This window comes from Pseudoliparis swirei, chromosome 24, assembly GCF_029220125.1.
Source record: "Pseudoliparis swirei isolate HS2019 ecotype Mariana Trench chromosome 24, NWPU_hadal_v1, whole genome shotgun sequence".
Taxonomy (NCBI): Eukaryota; Metazoa; Chordata; class Actinopteri; order Perciformes; family Liparidae; genus Pseudoliparis; species Pseudoliparis swirei.
Genome location: NC_079411.1, coordinates 19549072 through 19573865, shown reverse-complemented (window position 1 = coordinate 19573865; position 24794 = coordinate 19549072). Strand labels below are relative to the sequence as shown.

The following is a 24794-nucleotide window of genomic DNA, read 5'->3' as shown; positions in this document are numbered from 1 at the left end:
ACTCTCCAAATTGCATTTCCAATCTGAAATCTAAGCAGTCATGATGTTCAACCGTGTGTGAAATCAGACTTGGCCCATTTCAAGTGAAAACCACTGAGAAGTAGAGTATGCAGGGATGATGCAATTAAAAAAAAGTTACGCGCTGTGCAAATCTGATCAAAGCCTCATGTTAATTTACTTTGTAGGCTCGAGCAGAAAATAAACACACACACACACACACACACACACACACACACACACACACACACACACACACACACACACACACACACACACACACACACACACACACACACACACACACACACACACACACACACACACACACACAAGGAAACAATCTTCTGGAACAGACTTTCTTCTTTTTTTATATCACAATTTACTTAACCAGGCGAGGTGACTTCAAACATGTTCTCATATAGAGGAGCGGCTTTAAAAATAATTTGACATTAGCGTAGAACAAAGCAGGTTCCAGTCTAAACCAAAGTTTCTTCCATCAACTACAGCATCGTGTGTTGAACCATCGTATGGTCAAAGTTCTTCAACTAACAACAACCGGGTGGAGGCAGAAAGACTGAAGGTCAGAACGGAGGAAAACATGAAGGAAAGGGAATAATGAAACCTCGGAAGAGAGAGAGAAAAACCCAATGAATGAGATGAAGAAAGGATTTATTGGTACATGAGGACTTGTCAGCGAGCCAGAGATTGCTTTGTCCTGCATGACTGGACGCGAGCCTCTGCCGCACACACATACACGCACAAATACACACACACACACGCACACACACACTTGAAGTCACCGGCTGTGCTGTGTGGACAAGGCTCTGTGAGCTGATATGTCTGATCTGTGCGACGTCAGTGTCTCTACAGATGTGCGTATTAGGAATGCAGGGAGGATAGTGTTGTTTGACTGTGTGTGTGTGTGTGCTGCCTCCAGTGACGGGTGAGGGGGTCGATCCGCTCCCTCTCGGTGGTCTGACGCTGAGGGAAGACGGCGACGGAGCAGTCAGCCGAGGCCGCCGAGCTGTATCTTGTCTGACGACACAGATGAGATGCGAGCATGCACACATTACCTTCCCTCTAATCTCCACACACACGTCTTCTAAGCTGCCAACAGGCACACACACACGAGTACGGAGCGTTTTACCAGATCATGCAGACGGAGGTCTCCATACTGCTCGTGATCCCTCAGTGCTTTTTCACACGGTAGAAAGTGATGCTTTGTTGGAGCATCACTGAGGATTTTTGGAAATAAAATTTAAAAAAACAGAAGGATGCACTTTTTTGTTGTTGTCCTTAAAGACACAAGACACTCTTTTTTTTCAGCATCCATGCATGGACACACTGGCCGAGACAACGCTTTCTCTAAACACTGAAAGCAACGTGCAGAATAGTGATCCACTCAAAGTGTTGATTCCAAGCTCTCAATGCACCTGGAATCCGAACTTTAACAAGTGAAATATGACAGATGGAGCTATAGTGCAAGTTCAGACAGGAAGACCACACCCCTCATGCCGGCTATCTCGTTGCTGTCGGGGCAGTCGGCCCTCAACTACAAATCTCCCCGTAGTAGGGTCCAAGCATCAACGACTCTGAGACTTCATGATTGCATATCATGTTAACAATACACATTATCCTTTCTTCGTCCAACTGGTCTCTCCCTGATTGAAATGATACTGTGTTTGTGTCTTTCATCAGACGTTTAGTCGATGTGGGTCTCAGACTCCCTCTCCATCTCTATGTTTATCTGTCTGTAAATTCATCTCTCTCTCTCTCTTTCCCATTTTCTCCCCATTTGTCGCGCTTTCCAGAAAGATGTGATCTCCCTGGTTGACTCCTTCATTAACCTCTCTCCAACACATGGCAGATCCAACCGGGCTCATATTCTCTTTCAGCCCACATCTCCCGCATGGTAAAAGTTTAGCCCTCTACAGCGTTAGAGTGCAACCTCCAACCTGGCGTCGTTTGGAAAGTGCCACTGTGGGAAAGCTACAATACCATTTGTCAAGTTTAATAAAACAATCACAGCGCCGACAAGAGGTCCAGCGCTTTATTGTAACTTCATCACAGCTCCCTGATGGTAACGGCAAACCAGAGAACAGAAGAAGGACATCAACAAATCTAACCTCACTGAGTAAAAGAATACAGTGGTTTATTATCTGATGTTGGAAAATGTTATTATTTTTTTCAATAGTTCATCTGGAACTGATTCACCGATTAGAGAAGTGCGTGATACAATCACAGCTAGTCGCCGGTATTCATATTCAAATCGATCGGGAGGATTTCATGAGGCGTCAGCGCAGAGCATCTCTTCACATCTTGTACGCAGAAGCCTGATTTGACTTCAGGAGAAGCTGGACGGATAGAAAAGGCATTTCAGTTTCAATTTAAAGTCATTGGCTGACAGCTCCGCTGCCATCAGAGCCAATTAAAAACGCCCCGCCTTGCACCGCACGCGTCTCATTTTCTATCCCTAACAGCGAACTAAGAGTACCTTGGTCCTCATGATTTCCCTGATGGCAGAGTCGAACTCCAGGGAGTTGTTGTAGTCCACCGTCATGACGTGAGGTTTGCCGATGTACTGCTCTGCATACGGGTGCTGGGAGGACACCTGGAGAGAGCAGTAAGAGCTGCGTCGGAATAATGCTCTTAAAATAATGATCTTAAAACTGTCATTGTGGGGAGTTCGATCATCTCGCTTATTACTTTTCCAAATAGTAATAAATAATAAATCTTTTTCAATATTTTTAAATACTAAATACATTTAATTTTGGGTATGTAATTGTATTAAATGCTAGTTTAACCCTTGTGTTGCCTTAGGGTCATTTTGACCCGAATCAATATTACACCCTCGTGTCGCCTTAGGATTAATTTGACCCCATTCAATGTTTAATGTCGGTGTTCTTTCGGTAGTCAACAAACAAACATAAAGTGCCTCACACTTAAACTTGGAAAACAATATTAATTCTAATAATTTTCTGGAGGTTTTAATTGCTGGCGTCAAATTGAACCCAAAGGGTAAAATATGTTAGTAAATATAAAGGTAACGGGAGGGTGTAATATTGATTCGGGTCAAAATGACCCTAAGGCAACACAAGGGTTAATTTGACAAATACAAATATCTTATGTGTTTAATACATTTAGAGCAAAGCAAGCTAGTCCATCAACTAGTAGTAGCTTTTCTTCTTGTAGATATTCATCTCTATAAAGAATGCAATGAGCCTGAAAAGAATATTGCAATCATTTCTCTAAAGTTCAGTGCATTTTCATTAATAGCAACATAGATTGAGCTGTAGCGGGAACGGCGTGTTGCAGCCTCTTAACGGGCGCTCACGTGTGCTGTCCGCACGCACAGGTTGTGCCATTTCTTTTTAAAGATCTACTGGGCCACCTGGTAGTGGGAACAGCAGTGGCTAAAATATCCTGATAAAACGAAGTTGATGATGTTTACAAACTCAAAAACAAAGCCATTAAACCTTCCAGCTATGATTTCATTTCAGGGCAAAGTGATTGAGTCTGTATCATCATATAAAGACCTGGGATTCTTGATTGATGACTCTCTCTCTTTTAAACCTCATATTCAGCAACTTGTTAAGAAGTTGAAAGTGAGGCTGGGTTTCTATTTCCGAAATAAGTCTTGCTTTTCTTTTAATGCTAAAAAGAGACTTGTTGCTGCTACTTTTATGCCTGTGATTGATTATGGTGATGTCTTATATATGCATGCATCTTCTCAATGTCTCCACTCCTTAGATACTGTCTACCATGGAGCATTGAGGTTCATCACTAATCTTAAGGCTCTGACTCACCATTGCTCCCTGTATGCGAGGGTTGGTTGGACTCCTCTGTCCATCCGGAGACAAAATCATTGGCATGTCCTTATTTATAAGGCTATTCTCCACGTACTTCCATCGTATCTTTGGACGCTAATTCAGCTGAAAACCCTGGAAGCTACCATCTTCGCTCTGTGACCTCTGTTCAAGGCCTCCTCTTGCTCTCCGTCCCTCACGTCCGTTTGGAAATGGGGAAAAGAGGTTTTAAGTTTGCTGCTCCTGCGGCTTGAATTTGCTGCAGACAGACCTGGGTCTCCGGAGCCGGTCTCCTTAGGTGTTTTTAAAAATAGATTGAAAATATTGGAGGGAAATTCATCTAGCTGTCGATGTTTTATATGACGGCGGTATGTGCTCCTGTGTGAGCTGGGTTGTGTTGGCTTGAGTCTTAGTTTTGGTTTTATTCATGCTGTGATTTAGTTTTTCGTTTTATATATTGTCTGTCACTGTTTTATGTTGTATTGTATGGAACTTTGTGTGACGTGCTGCTGCTGCTGTCTTGGCCAGGACACTCTTGTAAAGGAGATTTTTAATCTCAATGAGGCATTTCCTGGTTAAATAAATTTAAAATTAAAATTAAAATAAAATTGTCATTATGACTAATGGCGGGGGAGTAGTGGACATAATGAGCTTACCTCTCTAGAAGTGGGCTTTCCCCTGAAAAACTCATGATTCAGTGAGCTGTGAGGCGGGTGGAACTTGGGCTGCAGGAAGATGCAGCCATTGGCTATCGCTTCCAGAGGGGCAGGGCCTTCGTAGGGGAAACCGAAGCCAATGAAGAGCTAGAAGAACAATTAAGAATGTTATTTTGTAATCATGATAATCAGCTTTAACCCTCCTGTTACCTTCGGGTCAATTGGACCCCAGGCTGTTTTTCACTGTCAAACATATAAGAAATATCAACTTTTTTATATATTTAAAGGGCTATTTAGGTAGTCAACAAACAAACATAAAGTACCTCACACTTAAACTTGGAAAACAATATTAATTCTAATAATTTTCTGGAGGCTTTAATTGCTGGGGTTAAATTGACCCCGAGGGTAATATATGTCAGTAAATATAAAGTTAACAGGAGGGTTAAACATTGAATGGGGTCAAATTGACCCTAAGGCAACAGGAGGGTTAAGATGCTTTGAGACAGCTTTAAGATGTCTTGAGATCAGTATCGTAACGTGTTGTCAGCTTCTGGATAAACGTGAGCGTGCTGTAAGAGACAGAACTGACGCTGCAGAGGAATAGTGTGTGCTCAGTGCTCACGCCTGCGGTGAGAATGGAAGTGTGTCTTCGCTTTCTTGCCTTGGCCTTGCGCAGCAGTTGCTGCAGCTCGTGCTGGGGCAGCAGGCCGTGGTTCTTCACGAAGGCCGGGACCTCCGGAGGTCTCTGGGTCTCGTAGTACACCGTGCCGTGGACCTCCATGTACTTGTGGAGAATCTGTAGAAAACCGTCCTTACCCTGCTGGAGGAGGAGGAAAAAAAAGATGTATCGGTGAGATTGAGGGCGGAGGGTCAAGAGAGGAAGGTGCATGTAAAAGAAAAGAAAGGCAGATAGAGGCGGGCGGTGGTGCTGTGTTTCTTATGGGCCAGATTTGTGTGAGCTGTCTGTGTGCGTAGCTTTCAGACAGTTTGTACAGTTCAATGTCATCATGATTGTCGAAAAAAAAACTAAGAAGGCATTCATGGGAATATATATAATATATATATATATATTTTATAGATTCATTGGTTTTCAGTTAATTTTCACAGGAAACAGCAAAACGCCTCATTTCCCTCCCTTTTCACTTGGAAAACAACAGACCTGGGATATCTCAGAAGGTTAAATCCCACCCGTCAAACTCATTGTTTTGTTGTTCTTGACAGTTTTCAGTTTCTTCTTCCGTTTCTGTCAGACGTGAACAAATACTCCACGATTCCACAGTCCAGCGCTGCGCTTCGAGACAACGTTCACATTGTTTTTCTCCGTGCTGCACAATGCTCTGACAACCAACGTAATCCGAGAGAAGACGTTGGCCTAACTGTGTGTGTGGATGTGGCTCACGCAGCTTTCTAGGGATGTTTGTACTAAGACCCCCCCCCCCCCCCCCTGCCCCCACCCCCCGCAGCCGTAATTGGAGGCTGTAGCGATCGATTGCTTCCTCTGTAAGGATTTTCTCAGCCAATTAGGAGATTAGCTCAAGCGCTAAGTGCAGCATTAGGTCTAATACGTATGTTCTGCCGTGCTGGTTTTTATCCCTCAACTAAATTCTTGTAATGTAATTACAAAAATTAATTAACGAAGAAAACGAAAAAGCTTGTCTGTTGGTAAACATGCTGATGTATTTTTTGTTGGCGGAACCGAGGTGCAGGCAGAGTAATTCTCTGAACACGTTCATTGTTTGCTGGCCAGCAGGTTCGATTGGCTTGTTTGTTATAATGGCTAAAGGAAATACAAGTTTATCTCTAAATGTACATTCTCTCAATCTCCACCAACCACAGTGGTGATGATGGATATGGCACTCTTGCCTGTCTTCAAAACTTGAGAGCCCTGTATATATAATATAATATATGACAAGCTAGAAAAGTAGCCAACGTTCCGCGGGTTATCTTGCTGATTCCAACATGAGTTTATGCTACACTGGTTACAGACAATGAGTCCAGGTGACTTCTCTCAATCTCAATAAGGATTGAGCCTGCTGAGGTGCAGCCGCCGTGACGGCGGATGCGGTTAGCAGAAGGCTAATTATTAATTTCAATTCAATTCAGTTTATTTGTAGAGCCCAATTTCACATTAGCATCTTCTCTCCATCTATGACCGTCATGTAATCATGACGTCAGCTGTAAACGGGTCACCCTCCTTTCTGTCGATACCCCTGTCAAGCTTTCCTTTCTTGCATGTCAAGTATGTTGTTTACAGAGAAAGCGGCGGCAGACTGACAACACGATATTAATGTTGAATTTAAGAACAATAGGTCCCTGATGGAAGACAAAGGCAAGCAACTCATTTGTAGCCGGCGAAACCCAACATGCTGATTTAATAAGCTATGAATAGGTGGGAGCCACTCCAACACCATCATTAGTGCTTCATTGTCCACATTTCTAAAGGGAGAATTACTTCCTGGTCTTTATACTTACCTTCTGACAAGTAAAGGGGATAAAAAGATAAAAACTGCGACACGTAAAACTCGAACAATGACGGCTGACCCTGTGGATGCTACGGTGCATCTCGAGTGCACTTGCTTCTTATCAAATCCACCCCTGACAATGATTGGGTTTGTATAAGTGCTGGTGTGTATTTCATGACATGGTACCAGCTCAGGGTGACCGGTGCCATGTCGGCCTGAAGAGTCACGTGTGGTGAAAGTAGCTCTTACCTGAAGCTAGTGAGCATCCGGCCGGATCCCCCACAAAAGAAAGAAAGCAAAAGGAAAAGGAAAAAAAGAGAGAGCAGACCAAAATTAATCAAACAACCTACATGTTGAGACTATTCACAAGGCTTTTGTAGATTAAGTTATTGTACTTTAACCCCCCCCCCTCGTCCCCCCCCCCTCGTCTCGCTTCTGTGCTCATCTCTTTCTCAAAGGCGCAGCTATGGAGAAATCCAGATAATTATAGTCACACAGTGGAAAGTGCCGCAAATAACATCTTTATAATAATTTTGACAAAGGAGGCACAACTGTGCCGCTCCGCAATATGCAGAGGGCCAAGCAGGCAGCTTTTGGGGGGGAAAATTGCCTGCAAATCAAAGCTGTACAATTGTATGTATTGAGCCGCATGAAGCTGAGCTGTAATGGTGCAAAGCAACGGGGGGGGGTGCAAAATGCTGTCATTGGATTTTTTACTGCAATATATTGAGGGGGATATTGTGTGTGTGTGTGTGTGTGCCTGTGTTTCTATGTTGAACAAGACTGCTGTCTGAGAACTACAGAATGATGTTTTTAATCGAACAGAAAGCCCTTTCCTTGTAAGTGTGTGTTCGTAGCTCTACTTATGACATACATGACAATTTATGGTTGTCCACATATATGTACACTGTGCGTTTGTCAGTGTATTTGCTGTGTATATTATCCGTTGTGGCCCTCCAGGAAATGTCTTGACTTTGTACGTGGAAACATTGAAGAGTGATTTGTTGCCTGTACCTTCCACATGCTGGCCTCCTTCCCGTACACCACGGCCATGTTGTTGACTTTGTTTTGCTGGATGCTCCTCTTCTCCGTCTCATTCAGCTCCTCCGAAACGAAGCCCATGAATGAGTTGTCTGGTGTGTGAGCTGGATATGTGTTTGTGTGTGTAGTAAGGCAAGGCAGGGTGGTAGTCAAGCAAGAGAGAGAGAAGACACCAGGAAGAGAGAAAGACAGTTTTGTTGTTAGAAGGAGACAGTGAAGAAAGACGGAATAAGAGCTCAGCATCCTTGTTTGCGTCAGTTCACTGGCCAAGTCGGGGCGAATATCGACCCCCATAGTATTATTAATAGTGATTGTCATCAAGCCAGCTGCTGCTGGCTCTGGCTTTGGCAGTACTAAGGCGTACTGAAATGTTTTGTTAAAGTACAGACTTTAACTTTACATCATCAAAACCATGTACATTTATGACTTTTTATTGCGTCGTCATAGTCAATGCCAATTTTCATTTTTTTAAATGTGTGCATTCTTATAAAATGAATGAAAGTGATAAATGATGGCTCCTGCCGCTCTCTCAGGTTGTGAGTATGGAGCCGTGAATAAAGGTTGAGTCAGCCGTGGTAGATTTGGACGGTGTAAAACATTGGCGTCTGCATTGGGCCACGTATTGACGTTATGATGATCCCGCTGTTGAGTGCCAACCACAGCTGACAGAGCGTGACATTGTGGAGCAGTGCATGTGAGAGCAGAAGAGTGTTTCAGTCAGGAGCCGTGAGGAAGCAGACAACAATGAGGGCTTTGAAAACAGCAGATCTGACACATTGTGTAGCATGGATCAGAAATAGGAAAGCAAACGTGACGAAGAACAGATGCAGCTTGAAGCCGCGCTGTTGCTGAAAATAGCTGCATTAGACACATTTTACCCAAATTAATGTGAACAAGCAGCCACACCTGTCAAAAAAAGTGAAAACACTGTCAAAACTGGGGAGAGATCTGTGTTGTGTGACAGTTTTAACTTATATGTGTTGTTGAGTTCGGAAGTAAATGCTTCGGTTTTATAGAAAAGTTAGGTACGACAGCAGATTAAGGCAAATTCTGGTAAAATAAATCAAATAAAAAGTTTAAGGAACCGGGAGGTTATATTCCGAGAAGGAACTTGGAATTTACAAGATTGAGGTCACACATGTAAAAAAAAAATCTCATATATTGTATAAAATATATTCATTATATTACTGTTTATTTAAGAACAAATAATGAACATTAAAGAAAAAGCCTGTATGTGGCTGCTGCCATTGTTCTTGCAAATTTACAACTTGAAACTCAGGACATTAATACTCTCTCTCCCAGGCTAATTTATGTACATGTTCTACCAAGACAAGCCCTAATATGCGATTGTAGATGATATGATAGTAAAAAATAATGTGTAAACCCAATATTAGCGGTACTGTAACACAACCATTCCTCCACTGTCGGTTTGTGTCGTGGACGACAGACGTCCATGAAGTTCAGTTCTTACGGAACATGGTCATGTACTGCCTGGCGTTGAGGTTCCAGTAGCCCCAGTTGGTCCGGTAGCCGTGCAGCGTGGCGTACTCCTCGTGATTGTAAGCTGGCTCCGTCCCAAATGTGTCAATCACCCGGATATGACATCTGTAAAGACACAGCACAACCACTTCAAACATCACGGTCCTATTGTCTCCCATGGACAGAAAGTATTAGGAAATCATTTTTTTTCTTGTGCGGAATTAAATGTAATTCCAGCTCTGTTAAACAGTGTTATCTTGTAACCAACACCTGATTACACGTCTTTATTTGAAGTTGTATAATTGTTGACAAACTAAGAATAAATAAGCAAAGAATATAAACAATATAGCACTTATTTGCTTCTGTACATTATGAAGAGTTATAAACCATTAGATACTGTAAACAGCTAATGCATGAAATATTGGTTGAAATAAAGTGTTGTCTAAATATCAACTTTTGTTTTGTAAATATAAATGATGCTTCTCCTTCACCAAGTGTACTTATATTTACTTTTTTAATGAAGGATATTCAGTACACCGCTAGATGTGTTTTGTGTGTCTTTTTATCACACGCTCATTTTGCATGAAGTTGGTTAATGTCATGCACTAATTAAAAAGAGTAATGTGTAATTTTTCGGCATTTCATCATCAGCATATCTTAATCCGAGGCCTGCTTCATTTGCAGGATACGCATGGAAGGTTGTATTGACTTAAGGACACTCTCGTTTTACACAGATTGTGAGAACAAACTGAATGCTTAGTGCAACCCCGAAGATAATTCTACCCCAAAACTAAAACCCAAGTTGACACCCGTTAACATGTCCCCACTCTGTGGTCTACAACTTAAATTGGTCCTCACATAGACATCTGTACAAGTTCACACACACACACACACACACACACACACACACACACACACACACACACACACACACACACACACACACACACACACACACACACACACACACACACACACACACACACACACACACACACACACACACAGCCCTTGTCTGTAACAGTCTTCAATCTGGCCAGTGTGTTAGCTCAGGGTGATTAACAGGAGCTAAGGAGTCCACTTTCTCAGCTCGGAGACTTTTTGTTGGCAGATAACTGTGTGTGTGTGTGTGTGTGTGTGTGTGTGTGTGTGTGTGTGTGTATATAGGTAAGTGTGAAAGACAGAGATAATCCAATTAAATTCTTTATAAAAAAATGTCCCGTAACTGTTTCCTGGCCCACCACTAGCCTACAGTGAACAGGAGGTATTCCATTTTCACACGCTAACGTTTGTTTATATTTAGATATCTCGAGTAAGTGACGCACTGCAGCCACCTCTCCTCGACCTCGCGTGTCTTCTTGTGTTTTAGTGCGCAGTTTCCGATATTTGCTTTAGCTACTGTTCAGAAACATGAAGTCGTAACCACCTCGTTACTGAAGTATTGTCTTGTAGTTTTATGGTCTGTTGATGCTGCTCATGAAATATAATGTATTATTTAGGGATGCACCGATCTGATCGGCGCCGATCCATATCGGCCGATATTCCCATTATCGGTTTTGATCGGCGTTCTCAAAACGGCCGATCAGATGACGTAACATCTGCGAGAACTATCAGAGACGTTTCAATCGCCCGGCATCGCAGAGTGAGAGGACCGCGAGATCCTCACGCGGCGCGCCCGTCCAGAGTTGAAGGTCAACTCAGCCGACTCTCACATGTCTGCCCGAGACTGATGCTCACGGTAAACGCATTCGATCGGGAGCGCGAGGGTTTTGATAAAGTTAGCGGAAGGATTTAAGTGACAACATCCGGGTTTGCAAAGTTAGCGGAAAGAACCACGTGAAACAACATCCGTTTTTCAAAATAAGATGTCGACAAATCAAACACTAACATATAAAAGTAAACAATGAACTGATTTTGTATCTTTATAGATCGTTTCTGAGATTTAGTTTAAATTATGCTAACATTAAAACATTTTTACTGTACCAAGGAAGAGTTTATAAAAATAAGTCAGACTTTTGTATGTTAAAAAAAGTCCTGTTAATAGATTTCCCCAAGAGTTCCAGGAAATGAATGATGCAGATGTGTTCCATACATATCTGAAATCCCCTACAATAGCAATCAAACAATTTTAATGTATCAATTAGGACATTTTTCAAAGTAAAAGTCCTAAATGTTTAAAGAAATCGGTAATTTCTTTAATGTTTGAGTTGCTTTATATATGTATTTCCTCATAGTCCTAGGCAATAATGCTACACAATAAATAGAATGCTTCAATCGACACCGTGATCGGTGATCGGTATTATCGGATCGGCAGATACTGATTTCAGTGATCGGTGATCGGTATTATCGGTGATCGGCAGATACTGATTTCAGTGATCGGTGATCGGCACCAAAAACCTGATCGGTGCATCTCTAGTATTATTAAATTATTGTATTACTGGCTTCACTAGAACATCGTGATAAGATGTCATATTCTGTACATTAGAGGAAGATATTCTCTTGAACAAGCAATATCGTCTGACGAGATAAAAATATCTTCCTTCCACTTTGTTAAAAATTTCAAAGCATTTCGCTTTGCATTGCAGGAATCTGCTGCCATCAACTTGGCTGATTCTTAATATATTTTGTAAAAGTATTTCTCTCTAGTCTTAGTCAAGGTGACACCCAGAATCCTATCTGACACTTCCAAGATATTCACATCACTGACTGCAGCATCCAAGAGCCAAACCAATGCATCGACAGTAACAGCCAAGGAAGTTTCTTTAAGAAAAGAACTACCTTTGGCGCAAGAATCAAGCTTGGGCGCAAAGGACAGCCTTGACACGGATTACAGCATAACAGAGAAGAAAAAGAAAAAGCAACCCCGACGAAAAAGCAACCCCCCCTGTGGGTAGAGGTACAGGAGAAACACCATTGCACAAACAACACAGCAGACAACAACACAGCTTGTGCCAGTAGGGAGAGGAGGGGGGTAATCCAGGCAAGGGGGTGGGGGGGAAGGAGACCGCCTAACCAGCACCGAGCCAGCAGGGCAGAAGCAGCCCAGCCCCAGGCGGCAGCCCCCGGCGGAGGGCGAACCCGTCCCTGTCACCTGGGCAGGAAGAAAAGCTGAGGCGTGGGATGGGTAGTGTGTGATGGGGTGTTGTGTTGTGTGTGTAGTGCTGATGTGTCCCTCCCCACCCCCACCCAGACCAAAGTCCCCAGACAGATAATGTCGCCAGCTTGAAAGCCATTTCTCCTTGAAGGGTCCTGGGAGAAAACAACCGGTGGGTGAAGATAGGAAGGAATGAGAGAGTCAGAGAGAGAGTGATCTTGGGGAGAGTTGTTTTCAGTACGGCCGGCCTTGGGGGTAGAGGGAGCAGGAGGGCAAAAGCAGATAAGTTGGGATTGTTTGGTCTTCCAGTAGCTGCATTTCAATTTTGCGCACCTCTTCCATTTCCATTTCCCTTCCCAATAGGATTTCGATTCAATTTCATTTGCAGATTTGCAGAGCTATCTTCGATGTGTCATTCTGGCGGTTTAAATCATTGAGTCAGTGCCAACAACTCAACAGCTCAACGCATCATGTCGGGGCGGCCTGAGGGGGAACTTTTAAGCTGTCACGTCGTTTTAATTTTCCGATAAGCCAGGGCAGCACCAACTCCAATCAGCAGAAATCCTGTAATCAACAGTGATCAATCGACAGTGATGCATGTTGGAAAGGAGCCGACAAACATGTTCCAATCTGTTACAGAGTAAACCCCCCAAAAAAGAGACTTATCCGCTCAGCCTTGTTTTGAGGCATTACGGATGAGTTTCTGCGGAAAATGTTGTGTCTATTTTGAAAAGGGCCAAAGAAAGCTGACAATGAATTATTAACAATAATCTCCAACCTGCGCTATCAAATATCGTCAGCTCGGAAACGCTGCAAATGTTTCCGTCAACTGAAAAAGAGATCCCCGAAGGGAAGGGGAAACAAAAAGCAGGGGAAGAAGAGAGGATGAGCGGAGGAGGAGCTGAGCTGCATATCTATCAGGAGATCAGAGTATGGGGCTAATCTGGGCTAAACGGCTGCTCGGCAAGGCTGACCCGTCCTCCGGGGTGAAGGGAATATGGCAGGGGGGGAGGGGGGGGGGGGGTGGTGCTGAGATTCAGCTTTAACTTTAGGGGAGTAAGACAAAACCAAGATTTGACTGGGGAAAAAAACCCAGATACTATTATTCCAGTTTTATTCTTTCCGCTCCACCTTGCCCGATGAGCAATTAGCCTCTTTCAGATAACCGTGACCAGGAGCGTTCATTCAACCCGCCCGGCCCACATATGTACGCCGCGGCCGACAGAGGCAGCCGCAAAGTCGCGAGCTCTTGGTGTCAGTTTACTGCCGTCAATCTAGAAGCGTCCTTCTCCGTCTGCGACTTCACTTCCATCTCCGTGTCTCTCTTTCTCGTGTTTGCTGAGGAAAGAGCAGCCGCAGCCCGAGAGAGACGGCCACGCAGACCGTTTACACACTAAAGGTCACCGTTATGTTTCCTCCCCTTTTTCCTGATGACACGGATGATGAAATTAAGTTTGTTGATTTTGTTTTGTTATTGTGTAATCTAATGAAGTTGGAAAAAACCAAAAACTCAATCTTTCTATATGTTCATTGAATGCATTCACATCGTATGTATTACACATGTGCGATTACTAACGGCACCGTCTGATAACATGCTGAAATGTGGTATTTATACGTATCAATCCACCATTATCCTAATACATGTACTCTTGACACAGAAATGTCAATTGTTCTTTAATTCAAAACTGTGAATAGTTTATAAATGGTACTTTAAGTGCACTTTCAGAAGCCATGGTCCGTTTGGCTGGTCCAAATTGTAAGAGAAAATGATACTCGTCTGGTTCGGTTTCACAGTGCACTAATTAAAGCAACCTAATACAAAAATATAATTCACTGAAGGGTGTGTTGTGGAGCGAATTGATCTTTTTGATTTCGAGAGCTGCCACTTCAATAAAGGAAATTGCAGAATAAAAAACAAATGGCTTTTCTGCTTTGACTCGCCACTGATCTTTTGTGTGTCAAATCCCTTCTGGTCCAGCTTTTCCCAACTGCCTATAAACACCACTGTTTGTGTCTCTCATAGAGCGTCGCTCAGAAGCAGGTTGAGTAGGCATGTGAAGAGACAAGTTACAAATGAAGAAACAATAAAAATGGTTAACTTCATTTTTCTGTGTGTATCTTTTATATTCGTGACTCTTTTCTTTCAAAGTGCAGTGGTGTGCGCAATACTCCATCTTCCATCTATCATTTATCTTCCATTAATCAGGCAGATGCTGCGGCTTACTCACCACGCTTCACCCAATATATATATATACATATATATATGTACTAGGGCTGTGAAACGATTAAAAATTGTAATCAAATTAATCACAGGTTTCTGTGGATTAATCATGATTAATCACATATTACCGATATTTTTGTGAGAACATAAAGATTTATGACAAAAGACGGATATATACATTTATACACAGGGGTGCACATAACTTGCTCACCAGTGTGCGCGCATCGTGGCTGAGCGATGCGCGCGCCAGCATCGGAGCTCTGAGGCGAGACGGAGATCGGAGTAGTGTTAACGCGACACGTAGAGACAGAAGTGACATGCTGCTGTAGAGACGACCAACAACAGACGTATTGGAAGCTCATTCTGCACATGCGTTAAGTGCGTTAAAAAAAATTAACTAATTAATCCTGTAATTTAATCATAACGCGTTAACGCGTTATTTTTCACAGCACTAATATATACACATATAAATACACATTTATATATATGTATATACATATACATGTACAGTATATATATATACACATGTTTATACATCTATATATATATACACATGTATATATACTAGGGCTGTGAAACGATTACAATTTTTAATCGGGTTAATCACAGGTTTTTGTGGATTAATCATGATTAATCACATATTACCGATATTCTCGGTATATTTTGTGAGAACATAGAGATTTATGACAAAAGACGGATATATACATTTATACATTCTTCTATACAATGGTGCTGCAACTCAGCAGTTATTTAGCAGTTTTCTTCCATATGGAACATTAATACATCTTCATCCTGAACAGAATGTTTAACCCTCCTGTTACCTTTCGGGTCAATTTGACCACATTCAATGTTTAATGTCGGTGTTCTTTGGGGTTAATTTGACCCCAGGCTGTTTTTCACTGTGTCAAACATATAAGAAATATCAACTTTTTTATTTATTTAAAGGGCTATTTAGGTAGTCAACAAACAAACATAAAGTACCTCACACTTAAACTTGGGAAGCAATTCACTCTTTGGCTCTCTTCGAAGGCGGTCGCATTTTCTCTCCCTCTCCTCCCCATGACCTTCCCTTCCCTGCTTGGCTTCTCTCGTCATGTTTTGTCTTGTTTTATACTTGAGAGACTCTCTCCTCATCGCTCTTCGAACTAAAAACCATGGACCGATCAACTGATCATCTGATCAACTGGTCTCTCAACGCAATTGACACCGTCTTCTCGACGAGAAGCTTGGGTTCGGGGGAACCTGCCCGTCCTGCCGGGACGTTGCAGCTGGTTACACGATGGACGTGTCGTGTGCCTAGCAGCCTTTCCGTGGAGGACGTAGATGACATCTACCTATTCGGAACTATGATTACAGGATTTCTGCTGTTTGGATTTGGCGTTGCCCTGGTTTATCGGAAAATTAAGGAAACGGTGACAGCCGTTAAAAGCCCCTAAGGCTGCCCGACGAAATTGGATCGATTTGAAAAATGGGAGGAAAGTGGTGGAATAGCAGGTGCGCAAATTGGATGTAGCTGCTGGCAGACCAAACAATCCCAATCTTATCTGCTTTCGGCTCCCTCAACCAGAACGGTGCCTTGGCCAAGGCCGTTACTGGAACAACAACTCCCCTGAAGATCGCTGAAGTGAGAACCTCTCTCATTCCCTTCCCCCTATCCACAGACACCTGTGGTTGTTTTCTCCAGGACCTTTCAAGGCTATCTCCATGGCAACCATCTTACGGACTAAGAACTCTGTCTGTTGTGGCCTGGGGAGGACGATATACCAGAACACGCACACGAACTTTCAATAATACTGATTGCATTCACTACCCCCCTCCCCCCCCTCCACACCCTCGCCTGCCTTTTACCCCCCGTGGGACCGGACGGCTGTGGCTGGCGCTGCTGTGTTGGCGCCGGACCGGCTGGCTGCTTGTCGGTGCTGGTTACCTTCTGCCCCCAATGGATGGGCTTAGATCACCCAGTTGTTGGATTACCTCCCTTCCTACTCGTTGCAAGTCATGTCTAAAATGTATGTGCTTATGTGCTCAGGTGTTTTTTCCTGCTCCCACTGTACCTCGGGGCATAGTCGGGGGGTTGGTGTTTTTTTCTCGCCTTCTTCCCTCATGTTATGCTGTAATCTTTCATCCACCCTTTCTTGTAATTTCGATGCTTTTGTACCTGTACTCTGGCAAACGACAAATAAATATATCAATCAATCAATCAATCAATCAATCAATCAATATTAATTCTAATAATTTTCTGGAGGTTTTAATTGCTGGGGTCAAATTGACCCCGAGGGTAAAATATGTTAGTAAATGTAAAGGTAACAGGAGGGTTAAACAGAACATTTTTCTCTTGTTTGTCAACCATTAACTCCACCATGATACAATCTAAAGGCCTCTAGTCTTCCTCTAGCAGCTGCTGAGGCAAACTGACTGTGTGGGTTTTCTTCATGAACTGGGCCGTGATGAAAGGGACGGCGGGGACACCGCTGCAAAGCTGAAACCTCACCGGCCCGGACAGGTGGACAGATTGACAAGTGACTTTTTTTTTGCTCGGTCCTGATGCGCGCGCACGGAGCTCTGTGGCGCGCATCGGTGCTGGAGAGGCTGGTCTTGGCCCACCTCCGGCCGCAGGTGAAATCATCGTTGGACCCTCTGCAATTTGCTTACCAGCCTCATGTGGGAGTGGGCGCCATCATCTACCTGCTGCAACGAGCTCAGTCGCACCTGGATGGAACCGATGTCTCTGTGAGAGTCACTTTCTTTGACTTCTCCAGTGCATTTAACACCATCCAGCCACTGCTGCTGAGTGAGAAGCTGCGGTGGCCGTGTGGACGCGCCCACCATCTCCTGGATCACTGACTACCTCACAGGCAGACCACAGTTTGTCAGAATGGGCCGTGCTGTCTGGAACGGTGGTCAGTGATGTTGAGCCCCACAGGAACTGTTCTGTCTCCTTCCTTTTCACCCTGTACACCAGTGACTTCCAGTACAACACGGAGTCATGCCATCTGCAGAAGTACTCTGATGATTCTGCAGTGGTCGGGTGTATTAGGGATGGACGGGAGGAGGAGTACAGGGCAGTGGTGAGTGACTTTGTAAAGTGGGCGATGAGAACCACCTGCGGCTGAACGTGGCCAAGACCAGAGAGATGGTGGTGGACTTCAGGAGGAAGGCGACAGCTCTACACCTCTGAGTGTCCTGGGAGTGACGTGGACATGGTGGAGGAGTACAAGTACCTGGGCGTCTCCATCGACAGCCGACTGAACTGGAAGGCCAACATCAACGCTGTGTACAAGAAGGGGATGAGTCGTCTCTCTAGCCTGAGAAAGCTTCGATCCTTCAACGTGTGCAGCAAGATGCTGGAGTTATTCTACCAGTCGGTTGTCGCCAGTGTGCTGCACTTTGCCATTGTCTGCTGGGGAGCAGCATCGAGCCGTGACACCAGCCGTCTTAACAAACTGGTTAGGAAGGCTGGCTCCATCATCGGCTGCCAGCTGGAGCACCTGGAACAGGTGGTGGAGAGGAGGTCGTTGAAGAAACTGGTGTCCATATTGGACAACCCGGACCACCCTCTCCACCACCTCCTACAGGGACAGAGGAGTACTTTCTCCAGACGTCTCCTCACGCTCCGCTGCCACAAGGAGAGATACAGGAGATCATTCCTGCCGTCGGCTATGAGGCTCTACAACAGTTCACCTCTTGCCAGATCACCCTAACCCTTCTTATATTTTGTGTTTTGTTTTTTTATTCTTGTGTGTTGCTGCTACTGACTCGACAAATTTCCCCTTGGGGATTAATAAAGTATATATCTATCTATCTATCTATCTATTATGTTCTAAGAACATCGAACCAGTTATGCTTTGTTTCCAAGTCCAAGCCGTGCAAGTAATTGTTATCTCGAGGTTGATTTTATATCTAAAAAGATCTAACTTTGTTATTTCAAGATAACGGCATAATGAACTCCTCCTCACATCGTGCAAACACAACGGTGTTTCCTCTTATTACTTGTTCTGTTGATCAGAGATGAGGAGTACTGCGCCAGCATCCATCGATGGCTGCGGTCGAGCCAACAATATGTTATAACACTTAATGTAAATCACGGTAACTGCTCGGTGTTATCATCATCAGAACTATAAGAACAGCACATTCACCGGAGACCGCCGTGGCTGGCCGGGGGGCGTCTTGTTTTCGGGTTGTCCGCCTTTATGTCCGTCTCGTCTCAGGATTGCCTGTTTGGGAATTTCTTAAAACTTGGCAACAAAATGGTCAAGGTCACTGTGACCTCACACCAAATGTGGGGCTTGAATTGATATGTTAATCAAGTCAATTGCTCATTGACATTTTGGACAGACGTGCATGTAAACCACAACTTGACTAGTTGACGAAGGCCTTCGACCACAAGGTGGTAAATCTATTGACACTTATCTCGTCGGTAAAGCACCAGGCAAGTATTGTTGCCTGGGGCATCAGGGAGTGGAGAATCTCACCTTTAAGAAGTACTCTTATTGAGTTAAAGGGAGTTTGAGCCCGATGACAACTGGACCATAATCACAACAAACAACCAGCTACACCGACCCCTCGATGACACCGGCCCTTTGGCCTTGTGTACTCTCAGGCCTTCGATATCTTCTCTGATCAGCCTTTATCAGAGCAGTTAATTCAACCTGCTGAGGAAATCAATATGCTCGTCCTATTATCTATTATCAGATGAGTGGGAGTGATTTAAGACTAGCCTCTATCGTTTCGCAGCATCTTACACGTGCAGCGATACAGCCTCGGCTGCACGAAATCACACAAACACAACAACACAACAAAAACAGCATTGTGTTGTTTTCCAGGCATAATAAATGATGGTGGATGTCGATGGGAACGTAAAACAAAAGTAATTAAAGGGAGCTGAAGGGCCCCGAAGCTCAGAGCACTTGATTAATAATGGCTTTCAGCCCACAGGGCTCAATGAGAGAGAGAGAGAGAGAGAGAAAGAGAGAATGTAGTTTTCTTGCTTTCCAGGAGATAAATACAAATGGTTGGTCCATGTGACATCATACACCTGACGGTGTACATTTGAGGACATTCTTTGAAGCGTCTTATGGGCAGATAAATCTGCACCTGACCAAAGATGAGACTATACGAGGCATTCCTTCCTCATATAATTCCTCTTTCCTCAAATCCGTATCGCCACAAACATCCAGACAATCCCCTCGCCGTGAGGTTTCAGCGCCTCTTACCGACACTAATAGTCACGTTCTGTTCGGGAAAGCAGAAATCAAGACTCAGCGCCGTAATGACGGAGCGGGAAGGACTGCTGACCTCAGCAAGCAATTAGGTGCAGACTGCGGGCTGACTGGCACCTTGTCGGGAGAAATTAGGGGAGTGTGTGTGTGTGTTTGTGTGTGTGTGTGTTTGTGTGTGTGTGTTTGTGTGTGTGTGTGTTAGAGAGACAAATCACGAGAAAGACAGAGACAGCAAAACAGGTTGTGTGCTGGGAGAAATAGCTCCCCTGGCCACACGTAATGTTTTTCCTCTCTCTCATGATTGGATTTTAAAAATACATACGTGGAGCGTCCGTTTATACGTGATGCCTTGTTGACTCGAGACACCTTCCAATTCTTCTTTTTTTCTCCTTCCCTTTTCTGTGTTATCTCTCTCTCTCACTATGTTCTCTCTTTTCTCCGTTGTTGCCGTCGATCGACACACTTTCGCTGTGTTATCTCTTCCTCTCTCTGTTCCTCTTTCATTTGGCCTCCCACTCACACAGGCCCTGTGCCCTTTTTATCGTTGGTAGCAAGAACAAGGAAAGGCAAAATGTCACCACATACGGTGAGGTAGCCCATTTATTGGACCGGGAGGGATGCGAGGGGTACCGGGGGTGGGGGGCGCTGCAAGCTGTGTTTATAGGGCTGGAGAGGACGAGGCACAAGCTGGACTTACAATCTTGTGTATTATGTTGTGAGTCAACAACATGGAAGACCTCTGAAGACAACACCAGCTTGTATCACTGTGTTTCACATCTAATATATTTTTTTTTCAAATGCACTTTAAGTTCTTGAATTGGGGATCACTTTGCTGTTCTGTTGCGGCGGTCTCCTGACTATCATGGCCTAGTTTTCCAAGTCGTTCCCTCTTTATAGCAATGCCAAAAGCCATTAAGCACACTTTTGTCACTGCTTGTAAAAACTTTCAGCCGGTTTCTTAACGTCTCACTAATCGTTCTCCTTTCTCAGGAGGCGGATGTCTCCTGTTTTTCTTCCCGTCTCTTCTTCTCTCTGTTTAATCCCCACCCTGCTGCTGAGTGCTCTAAAACAACAGCAATAATAAACTGGGCTACCAGGGTGTGATTGAAAATCGGTCCATGCGTGAACTCACGCGTCCCAATGTGCATGCATGTTGAGTCCTCAATTTCCCATATGCCTCCAATCTCGCAGTACTTGTGATATTTTTATTTTCTTTGCTGTGAAGAGTAACGGCGCCTGACAGATGGCACAGTGGCAGTTTGTGTGTGTTTGTTTGTGTGGATTGTGAAGTCGTTCCTCTAGAACCCAACAGACAAAATCATTATGTATTTTGTAGTCTTTAACTGTGAATAAGTGCGTGTGTGTTGCAGCAGTGTGTTTGTCTGACAGAGAGAGAGAGTGTGAATTTAACAAGCTGAATGAGTTACAATCAGACATCTGGACAGAGACATGTGCCGCTTATTACCGGCAATAATTAATCCGTAAACGCCACCGTTAAATCCATCCGCCTGCCTGGAGAATTGCTGACGCCCACAAACGCAGCAACATGCGGTGAAAAAGAGAAACCGCATCCACACACAAGCACGATGCACACACACTGACTTGTGTTTCTTGAGCGAGAGCCCCATGTGCTGCTTCATCTGCTGCATGCCGTGGTAGTCGGTGTAGATGAGGTCAAAGGGCAGCGGGCCGGTCAGCGGGCAACTGCCTCTGCCTGGGGGCACCCCGAGGAACCTGCAGCGCACACAAACAAAAGGAAACAAAAGGAAACATGACCGACAGAGAAGAGAGAAGAATCACTCGGAATTCATTATTGACTCGGACGAAAACATTTCAGTTTTGTTTCAGAATGGAAACGACAAAGAACATCCCTACAGCGTTGTCTGCTGCCAGTGGGCATGCGTTGTCATCTCACTGCATTTCTAGGGACTATAACAACCCAATGAATTATCACTCTTTTCTGCTTTGACGCGTTCAACTCGCTTGCCGCCGTACTCTTGGTCAAACATTTTGAAATCATCTTATTACAGGGATGTAAATTGCATCGCAGCATTTAGTGTGAATTCATCATGTGCTGGACAGCACAGCACGGTGACGTCCGTCTTCATGCATTTAAAGATGACCACATGGTTAATTGGCTTCGCTGGCTCCGAGTTTGATGGTTATTACATACGTTTATGGTAAGTCATGTATTTAGTCAGTAGTCTGCTGATCGGTCACTTAGGAAATAGAACGTGTTGAATGGATGTAGCTGAATAGACAAAGAGCGCCAGCTCCTTTATCAGCAGAAAATCCTGTTTGATTGACAGCGGATCTCTGAGAAGTGCCCACACCACAGCAGTGAGAGGCCATTAGGGCAAAAATATACCATATATATTTGAAATAATCTCACCAGAATGCATTTCTGGTGCATTTTCATGAGCTGCAGTAATCACGCTCAAGGTTTTGAGCATTGTGTGGTCCAAACTGATGAGGACCAGCAGCAGCATGGCCTTCAAAACAGTCTGTGTGACTGCGTGACAAAGTAAACACAATCAAATGGCCATCACTGCTTATCTTCCCTTGCTCTAAGAAATGGTTTCTCATATGAAAGAGAAACAATTAAGTTCCCCAGGGTGAAGGAAGGAAAATAAAAACACAGTGTTTTGACTGAAAGTTGAATTAAAAGTGTGTTTGTTGATCAGATGGTATCGTACCGAGTTCAATCAAAGTCAAGGCAGGGCGCACTGGGGAGGTCTTTGGCAAAATATCATTCAAACAAACATGATGAAAAGAGCTGAATGCGTAATGACTTGGCTGAATTGAACATTACAGCAGCAACAACAACAGATGGTAAATGGATGGAGGGAGAGAGAGAGAGAGAATAGATTCAAGATTCAAGATTCAAGATTCAAGATGTTTTATTTGTCACATACACACACAGGGTGTGCAGTGAAATGAAAGTGGCAATGCTCAGCAGGAATGTGCAAGGGCAACAAGTACACACTATTTACAATAAAAAACAACACAATATTTACAGTACAATATTTACACTAAGTGTGTGTGTGTGTGTGTGTGCCTAAGAGGGCAGTTGTGTGGGTCTATGTGGGGGTCCTGGTGAGGTCGGAGTTCACAATCCTGATGGCCTGAGGAAAGAAACTCCGTCTCAGTCTCTCTGTTCTTGCAGCGTGACTACGGAGGCGCCTGCCTGACCGCAGCAGCTGAAACAGTCTGTTGTTGGGGTGGTGAGGATCCTTCATGATCCTGCCGGCTCTGGTTCTGCACCTCCTGGTGTACAAGTCCTGCAGGGTGGGGAGTGTAGTTCCAATAGTGCGTTCAGCCGAATGCACTACTCTCTGCAGAGCCTTCCTGTCCTGAGCGGAGCAGTTGCCAAACCAGGCTGTGATGCTTCCTGTCAGGACGCTCTCTACAGCTCCAGAGTAGAAGGACTGAAGGATCCTCTGGGAAACTTTAAATTTCCTCAGCTGCCTGAGGTGGTAGAGGCGCTGCCTTGCCTTTCTCACCAGAGTGTCTGTGTTCGTTGACCATGTCAGATCCTCGGTGATGTGGACTCCCAGGTATTTATACCCGCTCACCCTCTCCACAGTAGTCCCGTTAATCCCCAGTGGTGAGTACGTCCTCTGTTGTTGTACCCTCCTAAAGTCCACAATCAGCTCCTTAGTTTTGGTGACATTCATGAGGAGGCTGTTGTCCTGGCACCAGAGTGACAGATCAGCAACTTCCTCCAGGTAGGCCTTCTCGTCGTTGTCGGAGATCAGGCCCACCACCACTGTGTCATCCATAAACTTGATGATGGTGTTGAGCTGAACCTGGCCACACAGTCATGTGTGTACAGGGAGTACAGTAGGGGCTGAGGACGCAACCCTGGGGATCCTGTGTTCAGGGTGAGGGGTTGGAGGTGTGTCTGCCCACCCTGACCACCTGTGGCCTGGCGGTCAGGAAGTCCAGGATCCAAGCACACAGGGGTGTTCAGTCCCAGCTCAATCAGCTTGCCGGCCAGTCTGGAGGGACTATGGTGTTGAAAGCTGAACTATAATCAATGAACAGCAGTCTCACATAGCCCCCTCTGGCTGTCCAGATGAGAGAGTGTGGTGTGCAGTACCTGGGAGACAGCATCATCCGTGGATCTGTTTGGGCGATAAGCAAACTGCAGCGGGTCCATGGAGGAAGGGAGGAAGGCGCAGATGTAGTCCTTTATCAGCCTCTCAAAGCATTTCATGACCACCGAGGTGAGGGCCACTGGTCGGTAGTCATTCATACATGCTGGAGAAGCATTCTTGGGCACAGGGACAATAGTGGATCTCTTGAAGCAGGCGGGGACCACGGACTCAGCCAGGGAGAGGTTGAATATTGTGGTGAACACTGGAGCTAGCTGGTTAGCACAGGTCTTCAGTACTCGCCCAGATATGCCATCTGGACCTGCAGCTTTCCTGGTGTTCACCCTCAACAGAGCCCTCCTCACACTGTGCTCGGTCACAGAGAGTGTGTGTTCATCCCCAGCGGTAGAACCCACCTCGGCTACGCTAACGGTGTTGTTGTTAGCCGGCGAGCTAGCGCTGTTGTTGCTAGCCTCAAACCGTGCATAAAATGAGTTCAGGTCGTCCGCTAGGGATGCGTCGGCACTCACCATTGCGCGGGGTCTGCTCTGGTAGTCTGTGATAGTCCGTAGCCCCTGCCATAGGCGCCTGGTGTCGCGCTGCTCCATCTGTGATTCCACTCTGTCTCGGTACCTCCTCTTGGCCTCCTTCACCGCCCTCCTCAGTCCATAGACCGCTGCCTTGTACTCGTCCATGTTGCCGGATACAAGACCGGAGTT

The 24794-nt window shown here is 44.7% G+C and overlaps 1 protein-coding gene across 1 annotated transcript in view; it reads right to left on the bottom strand.

Moving 5' to 3' along the window:
- The window catches only part of LOC130189894 (alpha-1,6-mannosylglycoprotein 6-beta-N-acetylglucosaminyltransferase B-like), a 128111-nt gene that overhangs the window by 4973 nt on the left and 98344 nt on the right, over window positions 1-24794 (bottom strand). Inside the window, exons 10-15 of the mRNA XM_056408889.1 lie at window positions 21581-21712; window positions 9437-9570; window positions 7933-8069; window positions 5124-5282; window positions 4463-4609; window positions 2495-2611 (exon numbers count right to left, since the gene is read on the bottom strand). Coding sequence (XP_056264864.1) covers window positions 2495-2611; window positions 4463-4609; window positions 5124-5282; window positions 7933-8069; window positions 9437-9570; window positions 21581-21712 — 826 coding nt within the window. The remainder of the gene's footprint in view (window positions 1-2494; window positions 2612-4462; window positions 4610-5123; window positions 5283-7932; window positions 8070-9436; window positions 9571-21580; window positions 21713-24794) is intronic.